Genomic DNA, 26,092 nt, shown 5'->3' with positions numbered 1-26,092 from the left:
GTTTAATGGGCATTTAAGTTGTAACATTTTTGCGACCATAGGTAAATAAACTCTGTGTAAAATGCCAACACAAACACAAACAACGACAACATCAACTAAACTACCCAAACAAACTTCATAAACTTCAATCAGACTGGTGCCGGCGAATAACAGCTCTGCTCATACACGAGAAACGAAGTATGGGGCAACATGTGTCCATTGAAGCGTAACTTTACTCGGAATAGTTCTAACTTTTCATATAGTTAAGTAGTACAAATATGTAAGCCGCATGCCAGGCAGGCAGCCAGCAATCGAGACAGTCAGATAGGCGGTTTGGGGTGATCGTCGGTAGATTGTTTTTTTTTGTTTGTCAGACACATGCTGGCTATACCACCCACTTTTTGACTATCATATAGAACCATCGACTAGTATCTTTCACGAATGCACTCCATGGTAACCGATATGAAATCAATAGTCGTGTTTTGTTTACCGTTATATCCGATTCAGTGAGTTTTCACAATGATTTGATTTTGAACGAAATTGCTATTTTTTCTATTTGGCCTATTTGAATGGTGGTGACGCTGTCTTTTTTGTTTAACCATCGCGATTGCACATCTACCAAATTGAAATTTTTGTATAACTATTGTTTGCGTGTAAAATGCATCGGAATTTGTCTCTTGAAACGGAAACGCTTATTGAATTTGTGTCAAATGCATACGATTGTGATTAGTATTCGTATAGGGAAATTATTCGATCGAATAAACAGCATCTTAAGACAACGGGTGTTGTCTATTATACGTAGTAAACATTTTATTTTTATGACAGTGGCATGCGAGTGGAGCCAGCAGGACTCAGATGAGTTTGAATGGTTTTAGTCGTCATGCATAGTTTGTGGTGCAATTTATTTGCCTCATTTTTATTTTGTGTAATATATAAAAGTTATTGATAAGAAAATGGGAAGCGTGACTCAAAGCGGTTAATGGTTATTAAAAACTATAAGAAATAGCCTGATAATGTATACTTGATGACTTTTTTTGTTGTCAGACACGATTTACTTAATCGTGTCTGGCAACAAATAATATTACCAGCCAATAAATTGGCTGACAATGTTAACAACGATATTTTAATACAATACACATTGGTTATATCTTGTAAATACAAAAACATATATGCAGACGAATAAACTAAATTGTCCGGATTAGCGAGATTTTAACGTATAATTGGACCGCATAAGTTAGACATACGTGTTCTTTAATTTGAACCAATTATGTCGATCACACAAAAATTGAAAAAAAAAATTAAAAATCCTCTATTCATTAATCTAAACTATTTAAAAAGCAACTAAATAATCTTTAATTATTTTTTAATTCTTTCAGATACCCAGACACAAAATTGGAAACAGCTGTAACGAATCACAGAGGCATCCCGACATTTTTGGAACTGTAAGAAACACAGTATCTCATCATTACCGTGAATATTAGTGAGCCATAATCATTTCCTAAAATCCCTTCAGAAGATATCAGAACATTTTCGTTGAAGTTGTAATATAGCAAAGCAGTGTAAGTTCCCATTCCCAAACGAGAGAGAATTGACGAAAATATGTGTAGCATGTTGTGGCTTGTTGTCGAAGAACATATCCCCTCGTCATTGCAATTTTACGATTACCAAAATTAGTAACACGTTTTGGACCCGTGTAAAATCAATGCTGACAAAATCGGTTCACCATTAACTAATCGCAGCTCTTCAATTAACTAAGAGATCATCGATAATTAATTGGATTTGCAACATTCTGCCAACGTTTTCGCCGTCATCATATGATCCATGTTGTTGCCACCGCTGAGACTGTTGTTGCTACCATTTCAAGCGATATTGTTGTTGTTGCAATTATAGCTAAATGTACAAAGCCTATTTATAGTTGATAGTTGTAGCTCGTAGTCTTAACGCCGCCCGGTCACTTTAACAAGAGTGTAGCTTTGATTTGTGGTTTGCGGGCGAAGTAGACGTCAAAACCATTTACCATACATACACTCACACACCTACACGCAAGATAATCATGCGCCTGCCTTATCGTAATAAGAAGACCACCCTGTGGGTCATGCTTGGAATTGTTGTTGTGACAATGTTTCTATTCAAATTTACGGAATTACGTCCCATCTGTTTCTTCAGAGATGAAGCAGTACCTGGCTCTGGTCTATCAGGGCAATCATCGGCCATGATGAGAGGAGATGCGGTAAGTGATGCTAACCTAATATTTGTTTATATTGCATTTGTATATTTATTAAGTTTAATAGAAATTTGTTATAATTATTTGTTTTTCATTCCAACATTTTTTTTTTATTATTACGACAGTTCTGAAATTTATGTTGTATCGCTTACATCGTCCAATTTCGGCGGTTTCGAATGCGGTGTACGTAAAAATGCTAAACATAATATATATAACAGCTACATCGTTAACGAATGAGGAAATTTGTAAACATATCTTAACATATTATGTCGTTTTCACAGAAACCTGCATATGTCAGAATAGTTAATCAACCTACACACCAATATCACCATAATTAAAATTTTAGTACCTTTTGTACTCTTGTGGAACGTTATTTCGCATCTAATTACAACAAAATCCACATTTAGTACGCTTTAATAAAAATTTTCAAAACTACTTATTTCAACAATTCAACAGATATCATATTTCCCAATTTCAGATTTTCATCCCGATCGACTCACCTAATCCAATAATATTAATACCAAATTTTAGTATTCCAGTCTATCGGTTGACCTAAATCTAAATTGTATAAAATTTAGTACCATTTAGTACTTATGTGTACAAATAAGTACACATTTTCAAAACTACCAACATATCCCAATCCTAAACTCCGACAGTAAGGTCATTTCCGATTTCAACATTCCAACACCTTCCGTTCCTCCAAATTCAAATTGTACCAAATTTAGTACTTACATTTCAGGATTTCAGCTCTATAGGATCACCTAAATCAAAATTGTGTCAAATTTTGTACTACCTATGTACACATAAGTACAAATTTTCATAACTACCTACAACAGCATAAATCCAATAGAAATCTTATTTTCCAAAATTCTTATTTTCCACAAATCAAAATTCAAATGTAGTACCATTTGGTAATTCGTAATATCAAAACTATCGGTTCACCCAAATCCAAATTGTACCAAATTAATGTGTAAAATGTATTTCTTAACATAATGTTATTTTTCTTTATTACGTTTTATGCAAATTGAATATACCGTACGGGTGCTTTAAATTAGTACATACAGTTCAATGTGTGTCCATGTCTATCAACTCCTCCCTCGATTTTTAAATTTTGTTGCATTTCAAATCCACATTAGCATTTAATTGTGTTTCCATCATAGCACTCCGTTGTAGAAACACTGCAAAAGATCTGACAAACATAATAGCCTCAACAGTAATCCTATATAAAAGAAACCCGCATTCGCATCAAGAAGATGTAGAAACTTCGCAAAATCATCACATGACACTTTTTGATTAAATTTGTCCACTGAGCTTCTTGTCCTACCAGTGGATGAGTCCCACAAAGCAATTTGACAAAACATCAAATTAAACGTTGCGTTGTGTGTGTGTGTGTGTATGGATGCGAGCTGTTCACAGCGTCGTCGTTGTCCAGTTGGTTGTATTGCTTCTGCATAGAGGATCATCCATCTAAGGTTACCTTGCTGCTTGCTGACCTTTATGCTCGATTCGACTGAGTCGCATCACTAAACATTACCCAACCTAAGTAGTAGAGTATAAAGTGGTGCTTGGGGAGTCGGCAAAAAGTAAATCTGAAATACCAAAGATTTCCAAGGAAAGTCAGTCTTCTAACGATGTTGTGTGTATATGTAAGTTGGTTCAAAGGAAAACAAGCATCAAGAGGGCGTTATGTGGCGGACTAGTGGCTGGCTGAGATTCAATTTGTTGCACATAGAGTATGACCGGGAAGGAAGATGGTACAGAAGTGCTTGTGTTAACGTCTCTTTGCTTTAACTTGACTTTTTGTTTGTTTTGCACTGACTGCTGCTAGTCGGTCACCTGGCCGTGGTGACACCATTTTGTTTCCTTAATGTCAAATAACTTTTATTATTTCCACTTGATGTTAAAGCTAAAATAGCTTAGCATAGCAATGGGAAAAAATTCAGTCCATTCCAAGACGGAAGAAGCAGAGAACCAAATACACAGATGCCAAAAAGACAAATCTCGAAAAATATCTCTTTAGTCAACATTAATTTGATTCAGATTTCATTTAACTCTGCAGAGCTATTTGGGAATCAGTGATTTTGTTTCATCGTTTGAAAATGTTGAATTAGTTTTTTAAGGTTCCGCAAACATTTTTGGATGTCGAAAACAGTGATTTGAGTTTTTATACGCCCAGCCTTATGGCTAACTTTGATACGGCAAAAATGTGCCTCATCGAAATATTGGCTCTAGACCCCATGTTTCTTTGGATCAAATCTCTTTTAGAGAATTTGGAGTCGATTAACAAATGTCTGTCCATCTGTCTGTGTGGCTAGGTGGTGCGCACGATAACTCTCGAAGGGAGTAACCGATTTCATCCAAACTTTGCACATCGTAATATTTCTTCCAACTTAGTTTTGGTCAAAAATTGTGCTAAATATTACTTTTATAATGTCATAAGAACGGACTATCCGATTTGAACCAAAATTTGTTCAACCTATTTTCCTTAGCAAGCCTAGATCAAGTCCGTAGATGAGACCCATTCGTTCACTCATTCTGGTACCCCTGGTCCCCCAAAAATGGTCAAGATTTTCAATATTCATAAATTCAATATCACGCGACACATACCTCATATAAATCCAATAATAAAACCTGTGTGTAATTTCGAAGACCTCCGCAAACCATAGGCTGAAGGAATACGCCGATTGACACTTTTTACATGCTTGTTCCTTTTTTTTTTTTTAAATTAAAATTTTATTTTTAAATTGTTTTCTATACTTTTACATTTTGTTTTATTATTTTTAATATTTTTCTGTGTGTTTATGCTCTTTACAGAAATATGTCGAAGGCGATAGCCAGAAAGTCTATTCATATAACAGAGAAATGCCCCTAATATTCATTGGTGGCGTACCTAGATCAGGGACAACTCTAATGAGAGCAATGCTCGATGCCCATCCAGATGTAAGGTGAGTGATTTTTTTTTTTTTTTTTTTTTTGATACGAAAAATATGTAATGAATGAAATATGCTCATAACTGTATTTCGATGTCGCAATACACGAGCTAATCGTCAATTTCCTATTCAGCATAAATATGATTTCCACCACTCTCATCATGGATTACGAATGTTATTACTGTCCTCATATCAGAGCTTGCTAATGAAATAAAAACCATTGGAATTGAATCCTTTAAAGAATTCACCATATCATTCGAATTGCAAAAAACAAAAATCAATTTGAAATTTTTTGCAGTTGTGTGTTTCCTGGCGAGTTTTTACGTTCCTGCCTTATGACTTTTGCCAAATAAAACTATGTACATGCATATGTTATTTACATATGTGTACATATATGTATTGCTCAGCCATCTGTAGAGTTCTCGGGTTCGCTTGCGGAATGATACACCATCCACCCATGTACGGACGACGGCGATGATGATGAATGACTCCATGTGTTTACAAATTTGCTTTTAAGTATTATTTGAAAGAATGACAGACATGTAACTAGAAATTCTTGTGCCAGGGGACACTGACGAAAAAACCGTGCATACTAAACAGTATTTATGAAACAATTTGTGTTCAGCAATATTACAAAACAAAGAAATGGCAAACAACGACATGAAATCCTAGAACTAGTAGTTACAAAATCGCTGATGTTTCAAAACAATCCATGTCCCTTTTTCGTTGCCGTAGTGTGGTGACAGCTATGCATGCAAGCACCACAAATTTCGAACATTCGCCAGAAAGCCCTTGATAATGTTCCCCCCAAAAAAAGATTATTTCTGAATGTGGTGTGGTCGTATACATTCACATGTGATAATATACACACATCCACACAACAAATATGTCGTCCATATACATATGCACGTTTGTAGTAAAATATATATTGGTTTTATGTATTTGTATATGCTAAAAAAGTATCTGTAAAAAACATAAAACATACACAGACATCAAAACACACATACACGTGGGAAAACCTCCAAATATGTTCATCCGACAAAACAAAATCGAAATATGCCGCGACTTTTTTTTATTTTATTTTCGAAGGCGCTCGAAGGTATGTCATAAGCCTGTGTGGGCTGGATGGTGGGCTGCCTGGCTGGTTGACTGGATGATGTTCTCCATTTCCATTTGTATTTTATGATGGCATGCCAGCACCAGCTATGACTTCGAGTCTGAAGGCATTTTACATTTCGCATTTATTTTCACATGACACTTTTGCCAACAGTGAGTGTGTTTTGTTGTTTACACTGGCGAATCGACATTCTGACAGCCTCGTGGCAACACCCTCGAATTGCAGTCGCGGCTGATATGTGCGAGTGCTGAGTGAGTGTTGTTTGGTGATACCCTTAACAGTAATACTGCGGGTTTTATTAATATTCGTCCTTGCTTTCTCTTTTAACAATCCCAATTGATATTATTTCTGCGGGCCAGGGAAACAAGGCATAACAGAAAAAATGCGATATATGAAGATATTTGCAAATCACGTTAACGTCTTTTTAAGGTATTGCGCATTATTAAATGAATACTTCTGTATATACATTTGTATTGTTGGGATTATCTAAACCGATAACAACTGGGGACACAGATTCCCCGTTACACTTTACATTAGACATATTATATGAACAGTCGAATTCGTTTAAGCGAAAACGCTTAATTTGAGTTAAAAGGATTTCGGAAAAGCGAAACTCGTTGCGCTTAAACGAAGTTTTAATCAATATCTGAAAAAAAGTAAAATGAATAAGTAATGAAATGAATTGAGTAAGAACTTAATTTTTGTGTGGAAATTTTGCTTGTACGATTAGAAAATTGTGCATAATAATTTAAGGGTTTGGATTGCACATATTTTTGGATTTGGATATATATTTGTGTTTTTGCTACTATTAAAGCGAAATAAAGTGTTTGGAAATTCATTCAAAATGTAAATTTTTAAATTTTAGTTTTAATTAACCTATTTTTTCTATATACCGGCATTCGCTTACCCGAATTCGACGGTATATAAACAGACTAAAATCATGATGTATTGTGTGATTCAAGAGGATATGTTAATTTTTGTTATTTTATTTCACCAAATAATGCTGAAAACTCCATGACCAATGAAAATTGTTAGCAATGTTACCATAATACTAAGTAGTAAATTATAAAAAAAAATAAATAAATAAAAATGAAATGAGCTTACTTGCCAAATATCCGGTAACATAAAATTAACTACTTTATACACTAAAAGACTAATTAGTGACTAATTGTAACGATTTTAATTATGATTTAAATAATGTAGTACATTCCTCTTCTTAACAAAAATCAACAGATTTCTAGGAAATGTGATTGGTTGTTTAAAGAGTTTTAAAATATTGAACCAAATAAAACAATTTTGATAAATCCACATTCATAAACTATTTCAATCAGTGATATTATATTTCAATTTGATATCTACACTGGTATGTCTGTCGTGTGCATTCGGGACATTATGATATCAGCTCTAACGTTTCTATCCATTATTCAAATTTGTATTCATTTTTCATTTGATTTTATTATTTTTCAAAATGTTCATTCATTCGAATCCAAAATGGAATATCACACCACTAGGCGGTCGACACAATTCGAATTTCACGAAACTTTGAATATAACAGGGAGCACTTTTGACTTTGCTGCAAACAGATGCATAATGTGTGGTATACAAATATACACAATTTTATAAATGAAAAATACAACGATAACAACACCAACAATTCGAATGTGGAAAATCCATTTGGTGTAGTATACAAATATACACAATTTTATAAATGAAAAATACAACGATAACAACACCAACAACTGGAATGTGAAAAATCCACTTGGTGTAGGGCATTACTGAGTTCGCTTTTGTTTTTGATTTCGGTTTTGCCACAATTACTAATAACGAGTAGTTGAACTTTTACGCGCGCACCCTAAAAATATGCAACGTTTGTTCAACGTAGTTTTGATGTTGAGGCACACAAACATTCCGTTTCCGGCAAAAATCTTCACACGTTCGCTGTTTGTTTTGTCGTTGATGTGTGTGTGTGTGTGCGTGCGTGCGTGTTTGGCTCTGTGGTTGACGATGAATGAAAAGTCATGTTTGCGTGCAGATGTGTGAGTATGAGTGTTGGTATGTGTTTGGCGACGTAAAACCGCTCTTTAAATGCATGCCATGACTTCATTATGTTTCCCTCTCTTTTAATTAAGACGCTCGTTTGCTGGTTTGCCGAATGGCATGTACAGCGAAATGGGTATTGAATGAAAAACACCAAACGTGGCGGGCGAGAGGAACACACCGAACATTTTTTTGTTTGTTTGTGCCATACTTCCATTTCTCACTCGCATTCATACGTAAGCGCCATTACAGCCGCTGGCATTTCAATCTTCAGAGACCCACCATCGCCCAGTAATAACGTGGACATGGCCATCATAAACACCCAAATGCCACGAACTAACCAGGAGGGGGCTAAAAGAATTTGGTGGTACATGTGTGTGTGTGAGGAGTGCACAAAGTCCATAGAACAATGTACTTTCTCTAAAACTGTGTTGTTGTTTTTTATTTTATTTTATGTATTTTGTTTATTTTGGTATTAATGTTGTTGTTGGTTTATTTAACGGGATTTTGGCAACGGGGAGAGAAAAGGGTTTCTTTTCGATACTTTATAGAACACACATATCGGAACTGGCGTCGTTTGACTGTATAGTAGTAACACACACATATGTATGTGTGAATGTAGACATGATTGTACACAGTAAGTTATCTGTTTAATTTTTATCAGACCATCTCAATTGTTATTAACAGCGTTATCAATGATCGTTAAGCACACTAATGAATGGTGGATACAGACAACAGCAACACTAACACTCACACACATATTGGACTCCTGGTGGAAAATGTTGCGGGTGTATCATCCAAAAAATCACCCAAAACAAGTTGAATGGACGGTATATATGTGATACTAATTAAATCACAATCGCATGCTGGTAATCGTACATTAGACATCTCTACAACCAAATGTTCATATATATAAATATATTATTGCATTGGCGTATGTGTGTGCACATTTGAACATTGTGGTAATTTTTTGAACTAATTTTTATATATTTACTTGATTTTAAAAAAAATTTAATTTAATAGCGCAACATATACTATTGAATTTGGGAAAATAATATTTCCTACTGTAAATCTAATAATCAAACTGAGCGAATTTTAATATTTGGTTGAAATAAATTATAATTTATAAAATATTAAATATTGTATTAAATTGATAAGCATTTAGTGTTTAATTAAACAAAATTGAGTATAAGATTCAAAAATACACGTACTTTGTAAAAGGTTAATTAATTCTGGAGAAAAAACTCTTTAGATGTTTGCCAAAATATTTCCTCAAGTACCTGGGAAATATATATAAAGGATGAAAATGCAAGTCGAAAATGTATAAAATTTTCATAGATATTATTTGGGTAAAAATTACAAATTCATGGCAAATATATTTAATAAACCATAAACCCGCATATATGGCGACATTGCGAACAGGGACGTCAAATGATGACATAACCTCCACCATAGCAAAGTTAATTTTAAATATGAACCACAATATTATATTATTATTACCTGCATACTATTCAGAATATCTTTGCACTATGGGCCCAATGACAGGTTTTTGAGACAACAACAGTTTTTTTGAGGCACACATAAAAGCACATCTGCAAAATTTGAGTGAAATCGGTTGAGATATACATATATATACCGAAGTCGCATAAGAGACACATTTTGTGTCCGATCGCTTTAAAATTTAATACGGTGGATCCTGTTCAATTTAGAATCAATTTCGGAAAATTTTGTCCTGATCGGTACAATAGACAAACCTAAACAACGCATGTTTTGTCGGAATGGAAAGGTGGATTTTTATAATTAGCACTTCAATTTCAGGTATCTTTAGGTACATATTTGGCCTACTTCAATGTCCTGTTCCTCTAATAGAATTACTTTCAATAGTGGTTTTGGTGATAAAGGTGCCATCTGTACATGGAACAAATCATAGACACAACATATAGTCATGTAACGTAATGCCTGTATTTTGTTATGAATTTAGGTACATTTGTAAAGGATATATTTTCCCCATTTCAAGTTTGGAAACCCCAAAAACTATTTTTTTTAACAAAAAAAACCCTTAAAACACCGCCAAACTATTTTATTCAAATATATTACTTCAAAAATTTAATTTTTGCCTCAGAAAACTGACATTGGGCCTACAGTGCAATGGCTTTAATTTGAAGAAAATAAATTATAAAATTCATTACAGAATGTTAAAATATAAAAATATATTTTAACAATTAAGCTCGTATAAGTACCTAACCGGCTGGAATATTTCCAGGCATTCTTTAATGAACTATCATAAAAAAACAAAAAAAATACAACAATGGAATATTTATGTTATGCCAAGCGTATTCCGCCTTTATCTGCACCACAAAAAAGGGCATTACTTTAGTCGAATGTATCTGATCGATATAAAATTGTGGCACCCAGAAAAAACAACACTCACTCGTTGCAATCCAATTTAATCACTTGGCCAAAATGAAAGGTCGTCCCCCTATCGTCATTGGTACAATAAACAAAAAGTCCATTACAATGAAATGTGTGTGTGTGTGAGTGTGGCTGCAGTTGACTTTTTCAATTGTGAAACAAACGAAATGATATTTACAGACATCAGAGAGGAGATTTGTGCTGTTCATTTTAAGTTTATTATGGCAGATTCCCGAAATTGTGACCATGACTGCTGCGACTAAACCATGCAAAGGATTCCCGTTTTTCTGCTCTGTAGATATTAAAGCAGCCATGGCATTTTTTTGTCTTTTGTACCAACAATGCGAATCCGCCAATAAAGAACTCTAATCCAACAGCAGCAACAATGGCAACGGCTAGTTCACGTTTCTTTTTTTGAAAGAAGAAGAAAACAATCACCATGTAATAGGCCAGAGTGCAGAAACAGTGAGTAGCTTTTTCTTTTGCTCTGTTTTAAAAAATATAAATCGCATCCAGTGCATGGCTTAAATTGATTGTTACCACCCAGTGGCAGTGACAACGATTATCGTTTAGCCACCTTTTCCCTCTCATCTACATTTCACCAATGGTGGTGGTTAGTACTTTGTTGGTAACGATGCTGCAGTCCGCATGTATCGGTGAAATTTTAATGGGAAGCACAAATTATGGTTCAACATTTATGGCTTACACTGTGCTGCTGTATTTGTATGGGACAGAAAGACCGGACCCGTTTGAATTCCAACATCAGTTCGGAACAAGGTATGGGAAGACCGCACACAGAATTTAAGTATAACCACAATGCGAAGACAAAGTTTCTGAATGTGGAAAATTGAGACATAAAACTATTTGAAATGTTCATTCGGTCATTTCCTTTGGAGACCCATACACACACTTCACCCCAAATGAAAGTCTATGCAGAAAATTTGCGCAAAAAGAAACGTCCATTTGGAATGTGTTTCATATCACATTGTTGGGTATTTGCATTGCATGAACTCCATGTATTGTCCCGTTGTTGCGTTTGACTGAGTCCACGAAGCAAATAAAATGACCAACGATGCGCGATATATCCAAGTTTACATACATCCCTGTAGTAATTTCAATCCCGATATTATGTGGGCTATCCGCCGTTAGTACGACAGCCACCACACAAGTAAAACTCTTCCAGAAACCAAAGAGAAGAAAAAACAAACGCGATGGCAATTAATGCTTAAACGCTCTTCAGATGGCTTTACAAGTACCCAGCCAGCAGTATGCAGGCGGCAATTGCCAGCTGTTGTGGAATTGACGCCATGGGGGCTGGATGCAATTTGATAGGAATATTCCGCCCGGGAATTAATCAAAGTGAATTGTCTGTTTAATGTTCGGAAACATCAGTACAAAAAGCAAAAAAAAAAAGACAAAGACAAAGAGACATGTTTGTAATGACCACCCTACCACACTTGCCGCACTAGTATTGCTCCCACCTTTGTTGGCGTTTCGTGTACGCATTTGAATGTTAAATAACTTAACTGCCGATGCTGATGGTGTCGCTTGTTTCATCTAAAGCCATCGAGTTACTCTATATAAGTGTGAGTAACCATACAAATCTGCAACAGCCAGTACACAACATCTCCGAGCCAAGAAATAGAACCGAAGAGCTCTTGCTTAGACCACAAAGCACATGCCAGCCATTCATGGAACAATATTTTACTTTGTAATGGAGGCTCAAAGGAAGTCATATTCTCATCATCTACTGCTGTTGCTGGCGTTCACTGTGTCCCAGAAACCGAACAACAATTCTGTAGAAATGAGTCAAGAACAAAAATGTTCGTATACATTTTTGCATGCAGTACTTACACAAAGAAATAGTTTATCTTAAGGTGTCCGGTAAATGCATATTATATATATATATATATATATGGGCAATTCCGCAGTCACTTACACGACTTTCATCAAGTTTTAAATAAATAAATCGAAAACAACTACATTTTTTAAAATTCTCCCTTAATACTTTTTTGTAGAACTTTTGGAGTACTATCAGTACTATAATGCATATTATATATATATATATATATATATATATATATATATGGGCAATTCCGCAGTCACTTACACGACTTTCAGAGGCAAAATCAAGTTTTAAATCTTAAATAAATCGAAAACAACTACATTTTTTAAAATTCTCCCTTAATACTTTTTTGTAGAACTTTTGGAGTACTATCAGTGGTAAAAAATTAAGAGCCGCTAGTTTTTAACTTTTGAGATAAAAGCCACAAAAGAGCGGTCACTCACGCGACTTCAAATATACACGACTTTAGACATCACTACTAATAATGGGAAAACTCTGCGAATTGTGTGAATATTTTAAACTTTTAATATTCTTTACATGAATAAGAGATACCAAGCATTATTACTGCACTTTCAAAATATGGCATATCCTTTATTTGCGAAGGATTTCTCTCGGTCACTCACGCGACATTGTTGATTTTGCAGTTTTTATTTCTGCAGTACATTATATTAGTATTTATGCACAAAGAAAAAAATAGTTTATCTTAGGGTGTCCGGTAAATGCATATGTAGTATATATATATATATATATATATGCAATGAAATCTCGCTAATCCGGACAATTGATGACAGATCCCAGCATGGATTGGCAAATTTTACGGATTATCAAAATTTTTAAATTGGTTCAAATTTATATAAATTTAGCGCCAATTTAAATAGTTTTATGTTGTTATTAAAATCAAATTATTCATTTAAAAAATATTAAATCGCTGTCATTTTCACTAAAATTTGCAATGATTTTAATAAAAATGACACTAGCAAAAAAAAATGTTTCATCACTATCCGCATGTTAAAGTTGAATATAGTCAAAAATCGGATTGTTGACACGTAATGATTTGTGTAATGCATTCCGAATTTGCGTGGTTCGTATTAGAGAGATTTTTCCGAATATCGTTTTGTAAATATTATCTATATAATATTACTTAAAGGTTTCTTTAAGAAAATTCCGTCCTTTGTCCTTCATCAAAGTTCTTCCGTAAATCCCGTATATACTCTATATTATGAATACCTACTTTGCCTTAACATGTTCTTTTATGTAAGAACAATAAACATATACATAAAACCAATTAAATATATATATATATATGGGAAATTACAAAATTCTTTTAAAATTCCATAGAAAAAAATTGAAAAAATTTTTTGCGAGCACATTCATGATTTTTGGCACATAGGTTAAGAAAAATATGCTGATTCCAAATATGTTATAGCTATTTTAAATCTTTTATTTCAAATGTAAATTAAATTAATTCCTATTTGTTGTAATTCGCTAATTTCTTCACAAATGGTTAAATACATTTGATTTCTTTGCATACTTGTCAAATCACATTGAAATACGGTTAAATTGGCGCGAGAAACAAATAGAAGCATGAAGATATCTGAAAATAAAATAAATTAATTTTTTAATTAAATAGAAATGTTTTTTGAATTTTCGATTTTTTTAGTATGGTTAAGGGAATACGGGTTTGCTTTAATCTTCTAAAATACGCGACGCTTTTTTCTTCAAATTCTTGTAGATGATTGTTAAATATCGGTATATTCATCTGATAGCAGTTTCGACTGTAAAAATGACTAAATATATTGCAGTTACAATACATAAAAATTATCAATATTTAAAAGCATGCAATTCGCGTATTAGTTGAAATCAGTTGATGCGCATGCTGTTTTCGTATAAACCGAATCAATTTCTTTCAATAATTATGAATTTTTGGATATTTTTTTAGCGGTCAAAGTGTGCCGCTCGGTGCACTTTACTATGCAAAAACCCTAAAAATGGCGCAACGTGCATGGACTTTCTTAATTTTAGACTCAAAAAATATGTTTTTTTATAAAAATTTACGCACCAAATTTTCGTCTTTGGAACCCAATTGCGAAGAAGCTACAGTGAGCACATTCATGAGATATACACTAAACGAAGCAAAATCACGAGTTCTACAATCCTATAATTAGTTTAGTCCATTATCTGGATGCGCATCCTAATTATAAGAAAAATTAAAAAAACACCGAAAATCCGGCTTCAAAATGTTAGCATCCTTTTTGGGTTGATGCAGTGATTATATCGAAAAATCATACATTAGAACCATATTGTCCATGGGGTATTCTGCAACTTATTCACTGATCACATGTGTGTGCGTTGTGTAGTTTAGCCACAAATCAGGAACGAACACAAAAAACCACGTTGGCTTCAACACATTTTCACCCATTTTTTTACATTACCACCATCACGGCTTCCACCAAACTTATTATTTTTTACCAATATTTTAAGATTTTGACAACAACACTTCATTTTATAGAAATGAATTTAAATTATATGCAATATGTTCATATTTCGCGAGTTATAACCTTGCAAACCTCAGCTTCAAGGAATTTAAAAGATTTTTGTAATTTCCCATATATATAAAAAGTAGTTACAACTAATCATCCCAATATCAAATCTCTCGTCCATATTGTACTCATTACTACATAGACATATACCAATACAAACAAAATATGCATACGACATCTGCATAAAAGATGGTTTTGTATATTTTATAAATACAGGATGAATATCTTAGAAAATAAAAAAAAAACAGCAAAAGAAAACACTCGACTGGGGAGTGTAAAATCTAAACAAACATAAACCTTTAATAGTGTCACAAAAAGAGTTACGACTTTAGAAATTAATGTGAATATGATGTGTACGAGTGTGTACACATTTTTATTAGGGTGGCTAAGTCACCAAAACTACATCAGTGCCAATTAATAAAAAAATAATGGACGGACAAAATGGAAACTTAAATTTATAAACTATTTACACTTCAAGAATAATGGAGCATTCCAGAATTGAAATCAATTAATACCAATATTTACGTTTATAAACTTGTTTGAAACATTTCAAAAGTTCGCTGCGTTAACAGTCTTATTTATGGAGAATCAGAAAAGTTCATATTAGCATCAATTTTATTTAGTTCTCCCATTATGCTTACTTAAGTATTATTTGTATTTTTTATTAAAGTACTTAAAATGCTAGAAAATTTAAACCAAAACAAACAGAGAAACAACATGAAATAAAAAAAAATACGTCAACGTTGAAACAAAAAGATGTGTAAATATACGGACGGATGGCAAATCTAATAAAAGCGAATGGTGAATGCTCTTATATGATATGTCATATTGTTATGTATCCAAATATTTGTACACTTATATGAAGATATCATAAGTATATACATTTAAGTTCATGTGTACATATACATATATATGTGTGTATGTGCATAAATGAATGCAAATGTGTATGTGTGTGTGTGTTTATGTTACAGCTTAAATATAAAACAAAACAAAAAAATCCAATAAAAGTGTCATTCTCTGTTCTAAAGTTGAATAAATATCATGGCGTTAGGAAATATGATGTACTGGTATGGATGTGTGTGTCACATGCGATGTACATCCGAGCAGGATAAAGAAAATGGTGTAGGGTTTTAACATGTTTATATTCACAATTATAGACTACATTTTATAACTAGATATACTAGATAAAATATTGGATTTCGCTGAGTACGCATTCAACGTTCGCAATAATATCAATATAAACATTTTTTTTAACAATTCTTTGTATTTAGTATAATTCTAATTCCTCGTAAAACGTCAGTCCTATAAAATTCTTGTAAAACACGTTTGGTCTTCTTGAAAGTAAAAAAAACTAAACTTAAAAAATGTAATTAGAGTCCATGTTTTGCTCATCTGTATAGCCGTATACTCGCACCTAAATCATCTGACGCTATGTTATGCCTTTCGTAGGCCCACAGATTATTGGAATATATTTGCATGTTTATGTTTGTATTTGTCTCTTATGATAATTCCGTATATGTAGGTGTAAGTAACATCATCAACAACTGGAACATCCTAACAGGAGGCCATTAGAACACATTGAGCTCAGCTGCAGAACTTGTTTTCAATTGAAAAGATTCTCATTGTACTGCTGTGTTGTGTGTTGAATTTTTTTCCCCATTTTTCTTTCTTGGGCTCATTTTATTTATTTTTTTCTACTCTAGTCTATCTGCCTGTAAGAATGAATGAACAGACTTGTTTTGCATTAGGTATTACTACATATTTGCTTGCCACGGGTACGGTATTTGCTCTCTGCTGTGATGATTGAATGAGTGGGGGATTAGGAGACCAAGTGGGAGGAATTTGGCGCGCCAGCTAAGACGGCGGAAATGGCTTATTTCTATTTGAGCTGCTGTTGTACTGGCAGGCACCATTGAGCCTTGTTCATTTTTGTGTTTATTTGCTGTCTTTCGCGCTCCATTCTTCGTCATCGTCGTGCCTTTTGTTCGTGTTACAGTGTATAGCAGAAAAACGTCTGCTCCATGGCCATATTCCCACGCGAATGCTTGTTTAAGGTCTATTGTTCCCAAGATAGCAAATTCTTTTCTGGGAAATAATTCCACAATGAAAGCAGACGTTAGGAGGCAATGTTTACCGTTTTGTGAAGATGCGCGCATAATCCCCATCCCAACGTACCCCGGGCACCACAACTCCCCACAATTCTAGGGATTGCTAGTGATAGAGCAGCCAATATGTTGGTGTTTTGCGCTTCGCTTGATTTCATTTTCCAATAATTCCTTTTGTGGAGTGTGCGGTTTGGCATTAACCGTTAGTTTGCAAAAAAAAAATGAATAAAAGTTTAAAATTATTTCGAACTTTGGCTGGCAAGTCTTTAATGCAGTCAGTCTCCCGGCAAATGGGCTTTAAGGATATGAAAAGTTTATAACCAATAAATGTATGAATTACATTTCCCTTGGGGGAGGGAGGGGGAGTCTTACTACGTTTAAAAACTTATTAAAGTTTTGCTTTTGCCAAGCTAATATTTTAAACATTGTTATCTACCTATCTATCGATATGTAAAAACAAATACTTATACGGATGTATGTTTAAATAACAATAAAGCTCGCAATATACTCTTAGAATGTTTTATATCGGCCCTTTTTGTGATATTCGATATTTTGAAACTTCTGGCCACATTTTCAACCTAATTAGCTTTAATTTTATATTTTGAGTTCTCCCTGGATAGATAATCTAACTACTCAAAATTATCAATATTGATCCACTTTTAGGGTAACCACATTTCACAAACGAATTGACACTAATTTGATATTTTGGATTCTCAGTGGATTGAAAATCTATATTACAAAAATGTTTCGGGGAAAGACATTCAGGCATTTATGCATACAGAAATAAAAAAACATTTCGTGTTAGCATGTGGGAATCGACGAATTACTACAGATTACAGAAAAATTCGAGATCATTTTATTTGGCACTTTTGACATGTGGTCTACAAGATATAATTTCGAGATCATTTTATTTGGCACTTTCGACATGTGGTCTACAAGATATAATTCGCTGTTGAGAAGTAATCGTCATTTGTATGTTTATATAAGCGTATGATTAACTGTCTTTCTGTCATTACGACAAATAATCATACGCCACCCTGTGTGCACTTCAACTTGTCATTAATCTATTTTACTGTTTATCCATTTCAGATGCGGTCAGGAAACCAGAGTAATACCCAGAATACTACAACTGCGTTCACATTGGCTCAAGTCCGAAAAGGAATCACTGCGACTTGTGGAGGCCGGCATCACCAAAGAAGTTATGAACAGTGCAATCGCTCAATTCTGTTTAGAAATCATTGCAAAACATGGCGATCCAGCACCCAGACTCTGTAACAAGGATCCGCTAACATTAAAAATGGGCACATATGTCATTGAACTGTTTCCCAATGTAAGTTCCGCACAACAGTTGCACTACCATGACACAGCTAATTCATGCCTCATTGTGTTTTTTTTTATTGTAGGCGAAATTCCTATTTATGGTACGCGATGGTCGAGCCACCGTCCATTCAATAATTTCGCGTAAGGTAACAATAACTGGTTTCGATTTGACCAGTTATCGCCAGTGCATGCAAAAATGGAATCATGCTATTGAGGTTATGCACGACCAATGCAAGGAAATTGGAAAAGAGCGTTGTATGATGGTGAGTTTTTGTAAAAGAAAACAACATTAAATAGTGAAATTGAAATGTGTCCTTACGAATGGTAGTCACCAACTAACAACATTGTTGCCATGTGCAATGCAGTCAGTCTCCCGTACACTCTGGAAATCTAATTGTCCTATCATTGGTCCCTATTACTACATATATCCATGTTTATCTAGCGAAAATTTTAAATATTCTATTCTATTTTCAAAAAACAAAATAAGCAAAAATACAAGCTTTCAATAGTGAAATGTTTTACCTGTATGCGTATTTTGCAAGGAACTTCTGAGATGAATAAAATCGTACACATACGTGTGGTATTAGGAAGTCATCGTTTTTAAAATCATTTTTAAAATATAAATTGAACACAGCATGTTTTGTTTCAAAATATACCCATCAAGCAACATAACAAAAGGCGATTAAGTGGATAACACTTAATTTGTTATAGAATTGCAAAGTATCGCCCATTTTCAAAAAAAGTATCGAAATAGATAATTATTAAAAGTTAAAAGTGACACTCTTTGGAAGTGCTTGCAGCGTAGAAACGAGCCCTAGTGATGAACCAAATTGTGTAACAGGGGTATCCCGATGTTTGCGTGTATTTGTGTGTGTGTAGATTTCCCTCCGAACTGTTGTTATGTTTTGCCTGCTGCGTGCATCTACACCAGGCAGTATAATATCCTGCCAGACAATTTATGTAAAATCGCTTTAATAGTAACTGTCATGTTGTCCATTAACCTCGCTTGCATTCGTTTTTTTTTTTTTTGCATGGCTTCTTTTTACATTGTAATATTTTGATTGGAAATTAAATGCAGCGTATTTTAAAACGATTAATGTCGTTGTGCAGAAATTGTTAACAAAGTGGCCTTAATTTGCAGTCATAATACCATGGCATGTTATTAGAGTTTGACTCACAATGCCAGTAAAATAATATACTGTGTGTATGTATTTAGTGGTACAGTCGAATTCGGTTAAGCGAAAACGTCTAATTTCAGAAAAAAATTTTCTCTTAAGCAGAATTTTTAAATAAAAGAACTTCGGATAATCGAAACTCGTTGCGCTTAAATGAAGTTTTCAATCAATTTCTGAAAAATCTTGAAATTTATAAATCATATTATGAAATGAATTGAGTAAGAACTTATTTTTTCGTAGACATTTTCTTGGATGGTTGGAAAAATGTGCAACATAATATTAGGGTTGCACATAAAAATTAAAAAAAAACTAAAATTTACAAAAATGATTTTTTTCTCTTAAACGGTGCTCGTTTCATATATAATTGTGTTTTTGCAACAAAAAATCCTTCTCTTATACATATTTTCAATTAACCGGTTTTTCTTTTATGCGAAGTCGAGTGTTTGAAAATTCATCCGAAATATTAGTTTAAAATTTTTAGTTTTTTTAGTAGTATTCCCTACTGGATTTTGACAAAATATTATAACCTTTCAGTAAATATTATAACCGGTAGTACAAAATGAAAAAAATCGCTGTTGCAAACATAAATTTACTGTGAAAAAATTCATTTCGGGGTACGTACGTCCCTGATTACCATATTTTGATATTGGCTTATACCGTTCAGACTATCTGCTTTACATTGACCAAACGCACATAAACAGCTTTTTATTTGTCTGTATTAAGAAATCCATATATTTTCCTAGACTTCAGAAATAAACTTAATTTTCGATTCCAAATTTTTATGATTTTCAACTGGCTCGGGTATGAACTACTTTATTGACTTTGCTCGAAATTTGGCAAAATTTTTTGAAAAATCGTATATTTTCGACCAAAAACCAAGCTGGAAAATATGGAGGATCTGGACCAATTAAATTTATCCTATTTCATACGATAGTTATGTAGATCTCGATTGGATTTCGAGTAAAACACATAAAAGTGCTGTCACCTGCCGCTTCAAGAGTTTTTGAAATTTTAGAGAGACATTCTTGAGAAGATATATATTCAACTGAGAAAGGGGGTCCCCTTAAATTCTTGGTGATCTTTCGTAACGGAGTTTCTTCTAAAAATTTCGAAATGTCTTTATATTCAATTTTGGTCGTAACCGGAACCCATCACCACAGCATCACATTTTCATTTATATAAAATGCAAACATAAATCATTTCAAATATCAGAAGATAAAAATTCAACTAAGCCTATGCCGCACGATTTCCTACCCATGCCATTACCGCTGTTGCTGCTGCAGATGATAAATTTCTGGAAACCATCAGTGATTTATGAAGAACGATAAGCTGTACTTCTGTACAGCCTACACTCATCGTAAATAGCTACGATGGTTTAGTTTAGTGAACAGTCAGTTAGACCATTAGGTTTCATTGTCAGTGCTGCTGTATCTGGCGTGGCTAATATAATAAATGTACTTGGAGAACAGCAGGATAGCTACAGATATCATATCCATTGAAATGTGAACCTCTGTGTGGGTCCGTATTACAAAGGTATAGTAATGCTGAATGAATTCTACTTTTAAACAATTTGTTCCACATGCGATTTGGGTGGCTTTAAGACCCAAAGTGCAAACATCCTAAAAATACTTCGATCTTTACACATTTTAATGTCATGCTTCAAGAACTATGGATGTACAGTCCTAAGGTGTTTTGAGGTTACAACACTATTTTTAAAAAAGTCCACAAAAAAACGAGATAAAATCCGCGATATGTCCCTTTCCCGCCATTCTGTTGGATAGATTTTCTCTTTCTAAAATAAAATATTTTAAAATTGTGCTCAAATTGAGCTTTGGTAAAAGTTGAAAAAATTGTCCATATACATATGTTATTTTTAACAAATTTCAAATTCTTTTTTCTTTTTACAGGTTTACTACGAACAGCTGGTATTACATCCTGAAGAATGGATGCGTAAAATATTGGAATTTCTCGATGTTCCTTGGAATGACTCTGTACTACATCATGAGGAGTTTATCAACAAACCAAATGGTGTGCCACTCTCCAAGTAAGAAATTAAAACATTAATAGTTTTTTTTTAATTAAAGAATATTGGAAATCAATGGAACACAATTAGAATAACTGTACAATTATGACATCAACTTATGATGCGCATCCACATATATTTAATAATGGTTATGTATCCATACTCACCGTAGTTTATAAATGCACCTCAACGTATTTTAATGATTCCATTTTCATAGGTCTTCTTCAGGCAATGCTGTCGCTACTTATTCTCTGTCACTTTTCCAAGCCTGTCCGTGCTTCCATTCATTTTTATGTCATCTGGCATTTGCAAAATCCCAGAATTTTAATATCATTAACTAACTTCCGCCATAACTTACAATTATGGCCCAAATGCAAGGCACAGCCAAATGCAGATGTGCTTGAAAAGGGCGGGTGACAGTTTTTCTGTTGTGGTATGCGTGTAGAATATAAACTTTTTTCTTTAAGGTAGCACAATGTCTCCAAGCCAAATGGCTAACGAAGCAATTAACTTTTTGTCTCCCATTTTTCTTGTCTATTAATTTGTTGGAATTGTTCTTCTTATTCTTGTTTTAAATGTGATTCCGTATTCTTGTGTCTTTGCAGGGTGGAACGTTCATCGGACCAAGTGATTAAGCCTGTAAACCTGGAAGCACTGTCGAAGTGGGTTGGCAACATACCCGAAGATGTGGTACGCGATATGGCGGACATAGCACCTATGCTCTCAGTGTTGGGCTATGATCCCTTTGCAAATCCGCCGGATTACGGTAAGCCAGACGCCTGGGTGGCAGATAATACATCGAAGGTATGTGTGTGTGGCTTGTATAAATACCGTTGCTCTTCTTGTTGTTGGTTCCTCGTTTGTTTGGGTTGTTTGTTTGGTTGTTAATATACGCTTGTTTTCTGATTTGCTCCATTTAGTTAAGTTCATGAGTTTGTTTTGTGTTCAATTCAGTTCAGTTTAGCCTGAACTCTGTTTTCCCAATTCCCCATTGTGCATTGTGTATTATTTGAGCTGTCTGCTGTATAGTCCGGCTTTTCCTTCCCCGTTGCCACCAGCCATTTCCATTTATGAATGTTCTTGTTTTTTTCGTTTCATGTTATTTTTGTTGTCTTTATTGTACGTGTTGTGCGCCATCCATCCATCTATTCAGTCATTTCTCTTATTTTCGTATTATATTCCATTATGTTTCGTTTAATTTTAACTTTCCTTTTCTTGAAAAAAAAAATGTATTCCTTTTGTTGGGTGTTTTCTTTGTTTGACTTCGTCCTCGTTGTCGTCTTGAAGAAATAAATAAAAAAGTTTTTCTAACAAATGTTGACATTGTATTTCGGCTCCCACTGCTCCTCCTGACGTTTTGTTGTTACTGTTCAACGTAACGACATTAGGTAGTTTAAAGTAATCTTCATTTTCGCTTGCTCCTATTCCGTTGTGTGGCTGTGCGTATCGCACCGACGTTCTCGGAGTAAATGATAGTCAATTATGTTGCTTTATGTTAGCTTTCAGCATCCTAATGACTTTTGAAATGTTCCAAAATTTATGAACGTGTAGAAATCTGACTCGCGTTTTTACTCTGCAGAACTGCAACATGATGCCATAATATAAAGCAATCATGACTTGGTTTTTTGGATTATGATGTGAATTGGTAAACCAGTTTACAAGAATACTTTTAATTTAAATTAACCTTGCAGTCACTTTTCTCGACAAACACATGATTTGAATGAAATGAAATTGAAGAAAAAATGTGAACTCATTTGTGTACTTTTGTACTTTTCTATGATGACTTTATTCCTAATTTACATATTTGGACAATAACTGATTGATTATAGCCCTTTTCATTCTTTACAGATAATGTTATCTCCAAATTATATAAACTAATTTATCGAACCTTCGTATGATCAAATATTTTGATATTTGTTTTATAGCGAACCCTAGGGCACACATTACCTGTTGAAATAAAATTAAATTTACCACGTACATTAACGTAACGGTAAATTTTTCAACATAATATTCATGGTTGTATATATCTCAAATCAAATTAACATAAATGACGGGGTTATTGTTGTTGCTGTTCGTTGTAGGTCCATACGCAGACACTCACTCTCATCACAAGCAAACATACGTACAAACAATACCCCCATGACCTGTTAATTCGATGTGCGTTAATGCATAATTAAACATTGTAATATAAATACATAATTTTAATTAATACAAACAAATGCCATTACCAGACGTGATGCGGAGGAGTTAAGGGGGGTGGGCTGGAATTAAATCAATAATGCCTGCAGGTTTGCTACTAAATGGTTCATGGCCCACTGCTCCCTGTAATGATAAACAAATACAAAGTGTGGTTGCCTGCGGTCTTGTCAATTGGTGTGAATTGGTAAATCTCGCGGTACAAACAACAGCAGTTAACAATCAACCCCTCCCACATAATTACAGTCTGATTTGATTAGGAACGACATTCAAAACTAAATGACATCATTGTCGTCAGTCTATTCAAGGATGATATCTAGTGATAAGGATATCTAAATGGTAAAATATTCTGACCCAATTAGGCGTTGGTGGCAGTGTTCATAGCTTGAGAACATGTACATTGTTCTGTGCAAAACATATCAGAATAAATTTATACGGAAATTGAGTACATTTTATATTTTAGATGAAAATCGGATTATTCATTTACCAAAGTTGAGATGAGACGTTATTTTGTATGATGGATGAGACGTTATTTTGTATTTTTTTTTTCGAACGTGTATTCGTCAATCTATTCATATATGTATGTACTTGCGATTCATTTCAGTACTTTTCTGTTAAAATTCTATAGCAAATGTATTATTGTATATCTCTGAATATAAGTACAGTTCGTTATAGTGAAAAATTCGTTATATCGCGAAGGTGCAATTTTATTTAAAAGCAAAAAAGTTAATCCACTTTTCAATGGACTTCTAACAAAAAATATATTTATTAACGTATTAACAGTAATAATAACGTGTTTACATATTTTTTATAAGGCTAGCCCATTATTTTTTGCGTCATTCGTTATACCCAGTATATATATTTGGAAAACTTTCGTTATATGCGATAGTCGACTATTTGCTCATTCGTTATATCCCGAATTCGTTAAACTAAGTATTTGTTATATATATGGCGGCGACTGTATGAGTTATTACACCATCTTCAGATTCTCATTTATTATTCATTACCGACATATTGTTAGAATACTCTACCACTTTGTCAGATTCAAACCTTTTTGTACTTTATTGAATAAAATTGTCAAAGTAAAAAAAAAAAATCCTTTTTGGGAAGCAAAATGGATGAAATGTGAAGGTTTAAAAAAAAATTAATTAAACATTTTCACTCCATAACAGAAAAACGTGAATGTATGAAATGAACTCGCGTTATGTTGCACATTGGCGCAATGAATAAATGAAATTCATAGCAAACGACGAATGCCATAATAAACGATGATAATTAATTATGGTAATGAATTTTCCCTGATCGAATTGTAATGTGTCATTTTGTGGAATTAAAGGTGGATGCTTCGACTTTTAGTGTGGCCAATTGACTTAAAACCCGCATTTATGTCTCGCCCCGTCATTACGCAAATATATGTTAAACTCATTTCCACTTAGAGTTCTGCAAAAGTCCGAGTAGTTGTGTCATTTATATGAGCTACATAAACACACACAAACTTTCCTTAATTTATTTATTATGAGTTTTAAATTTTTCTTATATTTATTGTTATTTAAACACATTCACATTTCAATATGTGTATATATGTATGCATACATCTGTATAAATATTTATTGACCACGGGACATTGCTTTGATTTCGGGTCATAACGTCATTCATTTTCAAGTTAATTTCAATTAATGACTTCTTTATCCTTTTCATTTCTTTTGGAATACTTTTAATTGGCACTGGACATGCCATTGGCGTGGACACAAACGATAAAATAAACAAACAAACACCATCAACTAAAAACCAATGAATGCATGGACATGCTCTTGGACTCGAACAGCTAAAAGCCAATCGAAGGCTATGGGAAAATAAAGCTAAGGAAGTGTTGAAAATGTCGCCCCATCAACAACAGAATGCCAATGCCGAAGAGGAAGAGGATAATATCAATGAGACATTTGCTCCAGGAAATTCCAACATAATCAGCAGTAACAACAACAATCAATTCAAGCATAACAATAAGGACACCAATAACCATAATAACAACGACGGCGATGACGACGATGGCACATCGATGATGCAGCAGCAACAACAACTACAGCAACATCTGGAACAAAAACGCTCTCAACCATACCCCATGGATGGTATTAACTTGCAGTACAAGGAAGATATCAATGGGGACATTGTCGACAACGACAACAAAAAC

At 33.9% G+C, this 26,092-nt stretch overlaps 1 protein-coding gene across 1 annotated transcript; it reads left to right on the top strand.

Moving 5' to 3' along the window:
- Window positions 1-2,000: 2,000 nt before the first annotated feature.
- Window positions 2,001-25,892, top strand: LOC133332274 (protein-tyrosine sulfotransferase). Its single transcript, XM_061540675.1, has 7 exons — window positions 2,001-2,209; window positions 5,018-5,148; window positions 18,280-18,520; window positions 18,594-18,773; window positions 21,593-21,729; window positions 22,314-22,474; window positions 25,730-25,892. Exons 1-7 carry the CDS (start codon window positions 2,033-2,035, stop codon window positions 25,759-25,761), a joined length of 1,059 nt encoding a protein of 352 aa, XP_061396659.1. The 5' UTR covers window positions 2,001-2,032; the 3' UTR covers window positions 25,762-25,892.
- Window positions 25,893-26,092: the final 200 nt, after the last annotated feature.

This window comes from Musca vetustissima, unplaced genomic scaffold (assembly GCF_032173495.1).
Source record: "Musca vetustissima isolate MV318-11 ecotype Yass unplaced genomic scaffold, APGP_CSIRO_Mvet_v1 utg25509, whole genome shotgun sequence".
Lineage (NCBI taxonomy): Eukaryota > Metazoa > Arthropoda > Insecta > Diptera > Muscidae > Musca > Musca vetustissima.
The sequence above is the reverse complement of the archived record's forward strand: the minus strand, read 5'-3'. Positions and strand labels throughout refer to the sequence as shown.